Source organism: Lucilia cuprina, chromosome 4 (assembly GCF_022045245.1).
Source record: "Lucilia cuprina isolate Lc7/37 chromosome 4, ASM2204524v1, whole genome shotgun sequence".
Classification (NCBI taxonomy): Eukaryota; Metazoa; Arthropoda; class Insecta; order Diptera; family Calliphoridae; genus Lucilia; species Lucilia cuprina.
In genome coordinates, this window is record NC_060952.1 from 18458409 (window position 1) to 18470118 (window position 11710).

General features: G+C 26.7%; 1 protein-coding gene across 1 annotated transcript; it reads left to right on the forward strand.

The window, feature by feature from the left end:
- The first annotated feature begins 8032 nt into the window (after nucleotides 1–8032).
- Nucleotides 8033–10988, forward strand: LOC124419741 (protein serrate-like). The gene is made up of 3 exons (XM_046950291.1): nucleotides 8033–8062; nucleotides 8696–8750; nucleotides 10429–10988. The coding sequence occupies exons 1-3, from the start codon at nucleotides 8033–8035 to the stop codon at nucleotides 10746–10748; spliced, it is 405 nt and encodes a 134-aa protein (XP_046806247.1). The 3' UTR covers nucleotides 10749–10988.
- The last annotated feature ends 722 nt before the right edge of the window (nucleotides 10989–11710 follow it).

Here is an 11710-nt window from a genome sequence, read left to right on the forward strand (position 1 = left end):
AGAAAGAAAAAAAATCGAAAATCAAACTGCACAGTAAAACTAAAAAGAAAAAACCTTAAACTGAATATCAGTCTTTATAAGTTTAACAACATGACATGGCTTAGATTTTGTTGGCCGATAAAAAATTTGCTGCTTTAATGAAATCATAAATTATACTCTGGCGGTTTAAATATCCATATAAACATCAGTTGGAGTCTAGGAAGACAGCAATGATGCAGAGCTTTTTTTTCTTATTTATAATAAAAAAAATAAATAAAAACGATATAGTAGAGGGATCACTATATTGAATGATGAGTGTGCTGCAGATGCGCTAAAATAACAGCTACACGTTTTATTACACTCTCTATATAGATTCAAGACATTAAATGAAAACTACAGGTAGTAGTAGTATTAGTATCACAACTACTACTAACTGCAAGTATCCATAGGAATGTTTACATAGACTCGGTTGAAAAGTTAAGCTTTAGAGTGTGTGAGCGAGATGGTTTCTATCACTAAAACGTCAACAGGCGTTTCAATATGTTTTAACGTAAATAAAAATGTCTATAAATTTAGGAAGAAAAAAAGGAGTATAGAAAAATCAAGGAAATGGGGGGAAGGTTGACCAACGATCGTCAGCTTATTTTAAATTGATAATTAAAAGTTTTAAAGTTAAGAAATATTTATAAAATAGTATAGTTAAACTAAAAGTTAATGGTACGAACTCTGAAAAGCTTTCTTGTGAAGTAAAAGTAAAAAATAATTAAAGAGGAAAAAAAGCTTTTAAGAAGATCACTAAAAAACTTTTTCAATCTTAAACCAAGAAAACTTTTTTTTGTTGTTTAAAATGACAAAAGCTTTTTTAAATCAAAATAACAACCAGATTTCTTTTGATTATGAGAGAAATTAAAGAAAAAGCTTAAATTTAAAATAAAATATTTGTTAAAAAGTCTTAATAGCTAAAAAAGCTTCATACAAAAAAGGAAAAACAAAGGTTTGTGTACCATACACCACCATAGTGGAAATGGTATTATGTATATGTGCCGATATTTCTAACATCCAATAAATATTGGTCCTACATCCACCTAAAGTATACCAAACGGTTCAGAATCATTTTTGAGTAAATATTGCTATTTCCGTACGTCTGTATGTCCTTGAAAACCTTGTGCACACACAGATCGTACTTTCAAAGTAATTTGATGAAATTTATTTCATACTTTTTATGGACCGTCTTCATGGATTATAGAAAATGGTAAATTTTTTCGTCTAGCCCCCCATACAACCGTACACCACGAATAGGACTTTTAAGCTCATATGTTAAATGTTCTTGTATCTCTACAAAAATACAATTTCTGTATTAAACGGGATTCATTTAACCCTAGCCCCCATATAAAGTTCCCTTCAGACAATGACTTGAAGGTCAAAATCATTTTTTGTCGACAAATTTTTAAAAAAGTTTTGAAAATATTTTTTTAAAATTAAAGCTTTTTTCTAAACAAATAATCTACATTTCTAACATAATCGCTGGTGTAGGGAATTATATGGTTGACCATGCCCGACTACACTTTCCTTATATAAAAATATATATACATATATTATTATATAATAAGAGCTTTAAAAACAATCAAAAGCTTTAAAAAACAATAAAAAGCTTCTACCAAATGTGAGAATAAGTTTACAGTTCTAAAAGGTACTTAGCAGTTTGAGCTTAAGAGTGATAATTTTTTAACATTTAAACAATTTGTTACAGCTATCCTTCCCCCAACTTTTACACAGACTTTTTATCTTTAAGAAAAGCGTTTTCACAAAGTATGTGAGTAGCTTTAGAAGTGTTGGTGTAGTAACTGCGTTAGTAGTTGGAGTTTTTTTTTTTTTGTTGTCTACAGTTTGAATATTTTAATAAACTTGTGTATTTCTTTTTTTTTTGTCATATTATCAGCCAGTTTCTTTTGCTCGCTCAGTTTTTGTTCCTTTACGCTGATGTCTATTATTGTCGTAACTATACTTCACTTGTTGCACTAGGATACTTCATTTTTTATATAAAAACTCTAACAATATTTATCTCAACTGTTGTTTTTGTTTTTTTATTTTCTTCTTTTCAATTTGTTTTGAGTTTTTAATAAACGTCTGTTAACAAAACCTAGTAACTTACTAGATATATTGCGTTTGATTTTTTTTTGTAATTTTTTTTTGCGTTTTGACTTTTAACTATTGAAAGATATAAATAGAGTATTAAAGTGATTTGCTATTAAGCCGTTTACTTTTTATGGCATTACCATTTACAGAGATGGGCGAGGTATTACAATTTTTTTCTTACGTTTTTTTTTTAATTTCAATTTTAGTTTTGATTTAGTTAAGCTTTCGTTTCGTTAAACTAGATACTATAGACTTTCTAATTGAATAAAGTTTAAAGGCAAGCAATGACTAGTTTTTTGTTGTTGTTTAACAAAAGAAAATCAAGAAAATTATATTGAAAATGAATAACGAACAAAAAAAACTAGCAACATTTTAATTGTATTTTTAATAAGAGTTGTCAAAAGCTTTTGTATATCATATTTGTCAACTTACTTCTTATTTTTAAGTTTTTTTTTATTTGCTCTGTTTTTTAGTTTTATTATATTAAGTTTGAATTTACTTACAGGAAGCTGCTGTATCAATATAATTTATCTTTTAATGATTTTTTTCTTAGATATTTTTTTAATAATTGTTGTGGAAAATTGTTGTTAACATGAAACTTTTATTATTTATGATCATAATGATGTTTGAATGACTTTTAATTTGTTATTGAAGGTTTTGGTAAGGGGTTTCAAAAAAAAAAAATTAAAAAGAAATCTTATTGAACATCAAAGGTTGCGCTTTTTATTGATGGTAAATATGCAATACCAGAGAGAGAGAGAGAGATAGAGAGAAAGTCAAATAGTTATGTTCATAAAAATAATGAAAATTTTTATAAAATCGAAAAGTATTAAAAGGTTAATAGCTTAAGTTTGTTTTAGAAAATAAATTTTTTCTTAATAAATTTTCAACAAATTTTTAAAAAGACCTAAAAAATTTAAAAAATCTAAGTTTTTGAACTCTTTTAATAGTAAATTAAACAATTTTGTATAAAACAAACTATATTTTTTCACATTATATTGATTAAAACAAATTAAACAAAACTCAAAAACAAAAGACTTAAGACACGAACTTTGCTAAAAACAAATAGTTTTATATGAAGAATATGTTATAAATATTGAAAACATATTTCTTTTAAATTAAAACAAAATTAAAGAAAAACCAATATTTGTTTTTCCAGCCTACTTTTTTTCTTACAAAAAAACTACATCAAGTTTAGGGAAAACCCCCTTTTTTGAAATAAAACTTATGCTCGGTTAACTAATTAAACAACTGTCAGTTACAAAAAAAAAACATCTTAACGGTATGTTAAAATAATGTACACCATTTAAAACATGTTGTAGAATTAAACCCAAAACTACAAATCTAACATTCAACTACAATTTCAAACATTAAAAATAGATTTTTCACAGGCTTTTTGGTAGTAAAGGTTTTAAATCAAGTTTAAATCCCTTCAAAGAAAAAAAGATTTTTCTTCAACATGGAACAAGGAAATATACAGTTCAAATTTAAAATTGTTTTTTTCTTATTTCATTCGAAGTAGAAATGTTTTAAAGATTCTGGTTAAAAAAATCATTGTTTGCAATATGCTGGTTGGCAAATGAAGCCTTTTGTTTAAATGTGATTTTTTTTGGCGAAGTTTTATTTGTTCGTTTGTTTGTTGGAGTTTTTAGCGGTGGCAGTTTTATATTTTTGAGAGGGCATCTAAGATGAGCCATCAATACACTAATACAACATCTACTACTATCGGTTTTTTTGTTGTTGTTGTTCAAATATTATTGTTATTTAAAGAAGCGAATAACAGACAAAAGTTACAACAAATAGTTAAAATAAAATAAAAAAAAAAAAAAAATAGAAGCCCAAAAATACTCCCTCTTTTTTATTATTGTTTTTATTGTTGTTGTTGGCTTTGAGATAAAATAAAAATGTAATTCATTTTTTTTTTGTGTAAAAGAGCAGAGGTTTGAAAGAGTTTCACCTCTTTAAACACACATTTGCAATCCCATACTGCCGACAGTTTTAACGTTTATCCCATGGCAAACTACTCAGAGAGAAACGTTTAGCATTTTTCTGAATGAATACGACAACAAAAAAATTTATCTTCTTATTTCCAAGTACTTATCTAAGTAGTTACTTGTAAGCGAGCATGTGAAGTATTTTTCGCAAGTTGTAAAAATAAAGAGTAACTATGCTAATGGACCGGTTTTTTTAAACTCATTACTTTTTAATGTAAGTTTTTGCTGCCAATACTTACATTACAAGTACTTATTTAAGTAGTTACTTGTAAGCGATCGTTTAAGTATTTGCTCCTAATGTCATCATGTTAAAATAATGAGTAAAAGCAAAAAAAAAAAAACGATTTTTTAAACTTATTACTTTTTAGTGTAAGTTTTTGCTGGGAAAACATTATTAATCCAATAAATCGAGGTGTTCTTCGGAGTCTTCTCCACAAAAAAAAAAAAAAACAAATACCAATCATATCTCTAGAGCATGAAGACAATTGGAATTTTATCTTTATTCCAATGCACTCTCATATAAATTCTCAATCAGAGCTACGCAAAGAGCTCTCTTATGAAATCTACTGCTCTCTTAAATTCACACATACCCATAGACAAAATGAAAATCACCAGCCAGTAAAACTTTGCCTATGACTATTCTAAACAAAACTATTCTAAAGAAGTTTTCTTTTGATTCTTAAATCTCAGAGAGTAATAAATTAGCTCCCTGATCAGTTTTTTTTTAAAGAATGCAAGAAAATTTTAAAGAGGACTGTTGTAAAGAATTGAGAGTTAAATTACATAAGAGCAGCTTTTTCAACACAACTAAGAGCTCTGCGGTCAGTTTTGTTATGAGTACATTAATAAAAAAGTAAAATATAAACTCTTAAGAGAGCCGTATAGCTCTTGTACAGCATGGGGAGTTAAATTACATTAGAAAATGTTATGTTACTTGTTCAATCATTTAACACTTTTAAAACTCTGTTTATAGGGCACGTCTTGGTTGTGGTTGTTTTTACTATATAAAGTATTTTTTTTTTGTATTTCATAGCAAATATTTTTTTTGTTAAAACAATGCCAATTGTTTATAGCAAATCTACTAAAACTTATACATCTGATTTCATTTATTACGATTAACAATTTTGTTTAAGTAAAACATTTGAATTCAAAGGCAAATTTTGGCTAAAACTTTATATTGTTTCAAATGATTTTTTTGTTTACTGCTATTTGTAGTTTAAAAAAAAAAAAACCTAAAATTGTAGGTGGAGCCAACCTCCTTTTAAATTAACAAAAAAAAAACAAACTACAATAATGAAATCTTTGGGCTTCTGAGTAACTAACCGAACTACTGCAAAAAAAAAAGACAAACATGATTTTCTTGCTGTTGTTTTTATTATTGTTTCGGCTCTCTACGGTTTTCGATGTTTTGGCCATTGTTGGATTTTTTTTCTAGTTGTTGCTGCTATTTTGATTTAAATTACTTTAGCCATCATCATACAACCTCATCAAGCACAAACTACCAGCATCATCAGTTTGAAATTTCAAACTCATCGATCGATGTTTTAGTTTTTTTTTATTTTTTTTGCTAAAGTTGTTGTCAGCAGCAAAAAAAAGACTTAAATAAAGAAATACCTTGTCTAAAATTCGTTTTAATTTTTCTTTTAGGATTTTGTTGTATGTTCTCGTTGATGTTGTTACTATTTTTCTACATTACGACTAAATAAGTATGTATTGAATTTTGTGTTGTATGCACGAACAAACGTTTGTGATTTTTTTAAGGCTTTGTTGTTGTTGTATTTAGTTAAGTTTTGTTGCATTGTAACGTTGAAAATAGTGTAACACAGAATACGTGATTTTTGGTGAAGTGCAACAAACCACAAGCACCCAACCAGCCACATCTAGAAGAAACCTCAAGCTGGGAACCATGGAAAAGGGGCGTCATGGTCTTCCACAGCTACAAAGAAAAACACTAAATTTTCTATAACCATAGCCAGGTTACAATAATAAACAAAAACATAAGCATGGTTTATGATTTTCTCCTCCAAAATAGTACAAAACAAAATCTAAATTTAAAACATATTTTTTTATTTCAATATACTAAATTTTAACTCTCCTGTAGAGGTCTGGCCTTTTATGCAATATAAATATTTTTTTGTTATTTTATTTTTGGTCCAAATTTAATAGTTTTGGAGTTTTGTTGCTTTTCTTTTTGGTATTTTTTCAAATGAAAATTATTGTTGTAAAACAACAATTTAAAATTATGATTATAACTTAAACTATAATTAGTGGCAGTTGATTTGGCCTAGAATTTCTTATGTGAAGATAATGAAGAAAAAAATGTTGTTCAAAAAAAAAGTTCTTTTGAATTTTGCAATTTGATATATAATCAGATACAAAGATAGTTGAAATCGAATGGGATTTTTTTAATATTTAAAAACTTATTTCAGATTACTTGTGCGAAAAAAAATGAATTTTGTTTATTTTGTATCTAAATAATGAATAAAAAATTTACACATTCTATGGATTTCAGTATAGATGGCGTATGATGAATATTTAATTATGCAAATCCCTAAATAATTAGATTTTATTAACTTGTACTAAGTTATGATGAATATTTAATTATGCAAATCCCTAAATAATTAGATTTTATTAACTTGTACTAAGTTATAATCTATGAGTACTAAGTTATAATCTATAATCCATAAATTATAAACTAGGCTATACACCAGAATATAGACTAGAATATAAACAAGACTATAGACTATAATCAACAGACTAGACTATAAACTAAACTATAAACTAGACTATAAACTAGAGTATAGACTAGACTATAGACTAGACTATAGACTAGACTATAGACTAGACTATAGACTAGGCTAGACTAGGCTAGACTAGACTATAGACTAGACTATAGACTAGACTATAGACCAGACTATAGACCAGACTATAGACTAGACTATAGACTAGACTATAGACTAGACTATAGACCAGACTATAGACTAGACTATAGACTAGACTATAGACTAGACTATAGACTAGACTATAGACTAGACTATAGACTAGACTATAGACTCGACTATAGACTAGACTATAGATTAGACTGTAGACTAGACTATAGATTAGACTATAGACTAGACTATAGACTGGACTAGAATATAGACTATAGACTAGACTATACTATGGACTAGACTATAGTCTAAACTAAAACTAGACTTGTACATATGTATATGTGCTAATATTATAAGTCCATTCTACTTAAAAAAGAGACTATGGTACATTTTGTTTTTTTATTTTACTCTCATTGCTTTTCGAGTGTATTCTCTAAATAACAACCGTACAAAACTCTTACATACCTTGATGGTTACGGATATTTTAAGATTAGATTAGTTCCTTTTTTCCAAATCTAACTACATTTGCTGAAAACAATTTAATTGCTTAGAAAAATAAATGCAAACAAAAAAATAAATTAAGAAACTTTCTTTTATAAGATATTTTTTTCAAAGATTTTTAACAATTTTGTTTAAAAATTTTAAAACTAACAGAAATTGATAAAGCATAAAATTTCAAAATTTAAAACTGACATTTAAATTAAATTTCAAATTTAAATTGTTTAAAAGTTTTAATGTGAATTTTTTTTGTACAAAACAAAAAAAGTTAATTGCTTAAATTTGTTATGGATTTTAAATAAATTGCAAGTGATTTTATTTTTTTTTTTTTTCAAAATATAATGAGAAATATAATTTATTTAACGTTTTAAAACAAAAACTAATTATTTGCAGTATGGAAGTATATTTAAAAAGTAACGAAACAATAAAATTTGTTTCCATTTAACAGGCTTAGCAAATTTTAATATTATTTCAACTTGTTGAAAATATGTCATTTTAAATAAATTTGTTATAGTTATTTAGTAAGGTAATTTTGGTTTTTTTTTTAAATTGAAAATGTTAATGCTGTTTCTTAGCTATTACCGGGTAATTGTTATTGATTAAATCTAAATTCTTTGAAATTTAAACAAATTTGTCATTGAGTTAATAAATTTTTAAAACTTCACGTTTATTTGTGTTGTGTGATGTTAATAGTTTCATGTTTAAATTTAGTTAAATTATACTTAAACAAAAAAAAAACACATTAACACTTAACTAGTATTTAGATACTTTGACAACCTCTACTTTTCTCCCAATTCAATTAGGCTACTGTTTCCACATTTTTACCTTCTTTTTTTTTGCTGTTTTAAACACGTAATTTTCAAGATAAAATAAGACAACAACAACAAAACAAATAAAATGTAACCATTAACAACAACCACAAGAAATGCAAAATTAACAGAAATAAAAAACATAAACAGACAGTTTGTATTTTGTTTAAACTCTCTGACTACAAAGTACAACAAGAATACAACAAGCTTCTGTAAAATGTTAAAAAAATACAAACCAACAAATTGACAAAATAATTTAACCTTATAGTAACCTTCTTAAGCTGTTAAAATGAAACCCGCCTTTTTTGTTTTTTTTTTCTTTAAATAAACCCAAAACGAACTAAAATCTCTTTTAAAAAACCTACTTACGAAAATGTATTTATTTTTCTTTTTTTTTGTATTTTTACAGAAATCATTTACATTAATACTACAGGCGTTGGATATGTACAACACATCGTATCCAGGTATGTAATTATGTTTAAACCAAATAAATGTTGCAAATACCTAAAACAGAGGAGCTTAAACCTAAACTGAAAAAATAACAATTGTTTAAATTTACAAATAAACAGACATTTAATTAGTTTAAAAATATTTTGTTTAACAAGTGTTTGTTTGTTGTGTTAGTTTGTGTTGTTTTAATTTAAATATTTTTTTATTTGGTTAAAAAGTATAAAACAATTTCAAATTATTTCAAAAAAGTTTTAGTATATTTAAAAAAAAAAATTAAAAACAGAATTTGAAAAGAATGCAATTGTAATTGTGGAAATATAAAAAAATTTGTATGTTACTTAAGAGGTCAAAGGTCACAGCAATTATAATTCATAGAAAAATCTACGAAATTCAATTATAACTTGTTAAAAAAAAACTATAAAATATTAAAATCCTTCAAAATCTTAAAGATCACATGAATTATTGTTCATAGATATATGCTCTCTAATTCTGCTCTATAATTGAGACTTCAATCTACTCTATAGTCGAGATCATAATTTGCTATATAATTGACTAGAGACTATAGTCAGCCTTATAATTAATACAAAAGGTCAAAGGTCACAGAAATTATTATTCATATAAACATTAACCCAATACAATTAAAAATTCCTAATAATTGACATAACTATAAAATATCGAAATCCTCGTCTCGAGATTATTATGTGCACAAGAAAGAATATCAGTTTTGAGTTGCAGTTAAGTGAAAATGATAGCCCATGCTACACTCTGCTGTATAGCCAAGACTGTATAGCCCAGAGTACATATAATCTGTTATACAGCCAAGACCAAAGCAGAAGCTACATATTGCTCTATAATCGAGATCTATAGTCTGTCTTCTGTTTTCTCTGTAGTCGAGAAACTTCAAGCGTTTAAGAGAGTTGTTAAATTACGTTAAAATTAAATATAGATGGCGCTGCAATCAACTCCTTCTTTTCAAAATGAAACAATTTCTTAAAATCTCTGCTTATGGGTTGGTTGAGTTAAATTCTTCTATTTCTTAAAATAAAAAATTTAAATAAAATACAATAACAAGATGAGAAAAATAAAAAAACTACAACAACACATCCTAAGCATGTGATAGTTTTAGTTGAACTTGTCGTTAACATTTTGTGTATGGACGCCAACGTTGATTTCAATTTACAGAAACCAATGTTTTTTAGTGATTTCTTCCACATTTTAGTTGTTGTTTTGGTTTTAAAACAAATCTACATTTTTGTTAACAATTGCCACCATGATCGTTTCCTTAAACATAACAGCAGCAGTAGCAGCAACTAAAACAACAACATTTCTTACATTTAACACAACAACAGTAACCACAATGTAAATGATTTTTAAATTCAAACGTGGTGAAAAAAAAACTTAAACTTCAAATCCAAACGTCAAACTAATGTTTTTTTTTTTTGTACAACAAAACGAAACAAACAACACATTTTCCATTTCTTAAAACAAACAACAAACACCACCCATCTTGTGTTCATTTCATTTAAACAAAATATACTAGATAGATACTATGTATATCCTACTTTTTTTAGTTTTAATTTTTCTCAACTTGTTTTTGTTTACATTTTTGTTCATTTTGTTTCTTTAAATTCTCCACCTCCTTCTTGAAAAACAACAACTACAACAACAATAATCACACAAAAAAAAACAAAGACTCCGAAAGGTTAATTGAAGAAACATCATTTTCAAGCGTGATTCTACCATCACCCGAATGGAAAACATTGGATCATATTGGTCGCAATGCTCGCATTACATATCGTGTCAGAGTTCAATGTGCAGCTACTTATTATAATACAACATGTACAACGTTTTGTCGTCCCCGCAACGATCAATTTGGTCATTACAACTGTGGGCCACAGGGTGAAAAGATCTGTCTAAATGGCTGGATGGGTGATAATTGTGAAAAGGCCATTTGTAAGCCCGGCTGTGATCCCATCCATGGCAAATGTGATAAACCTGGTGAATGCGAGTAAGTACAATAATTTGCTTTTTTTAATGTTTTTATATTATAATAATATTCTTTTTATTTAATATTTATAATTACTATGTAGTACAGTTTTAAAAGCTCTTACAGTTATGACAGTTTGTTGTATTAAGGAAATTTGCTTTTAGAAAAGAAATTATTGCAAAAAGTGCCAAGCAAGAAAAAAGTTGTAGCTTTAGCTGTTGTTTTTAAAAAAGGGCAAATGTTATTGTTAATGTGGTTTTGTTTTTATTATTAGTGTTTTTTTTTTTTTTTGTTTTCTCTAGTTTTAAATAGAAAGTAGTTTTTATTACTTTCTCAGCTTAAAAAAATATTGACTTTTAATCACGTTTTTGTTGCTTTAAATTTTGTAGTAATTAATTTTCTACTTTATTTAATAAGTCTTTTACTTTCAAGCTGTTGTATTAAAGTGTTTTTTAATGTTTAAAAAGTTTTGTTTTTTTAAACATTTGCTGTTATAGGAAATTTGTTTGTAATTAATATAAATCATACGCCACTTTGCACAAGGGAGAAGATTAGTTTTGTGTTGCTGATATTACGTCGTTTTTTTTCAAAATTTTTAACAAAAATTATTTTTATTTAAAAGAAATTTTATGACGTTAACTTGTCTGTAGACTATGTAGTCTCCAGTCTAGTATATAGTCTACTCTATGATCTGTAGTCTAAAGACTAGAATATGTACTAAACTATAAACTAGAATATAGTAAATACAAAACAAAAGCATCACAAACTAGACTTTAGTCCTGTTTATAATCTAGTATATGGCATAGACTAGTATATACCAAACAAAAAAATTACAAACTAGACTATACTCTAGTCTATAGTCTAGTCTATAGTCTAGTCTATAGTCTAGTCTATAGTCTAGTCTATAGTCTAGTCTATAGTCTAGTCTATAGTCTAGTCTATAGTCTAGTCTATAGTCTAGTCTATAGTCTAGTCTATAGTCTAGTC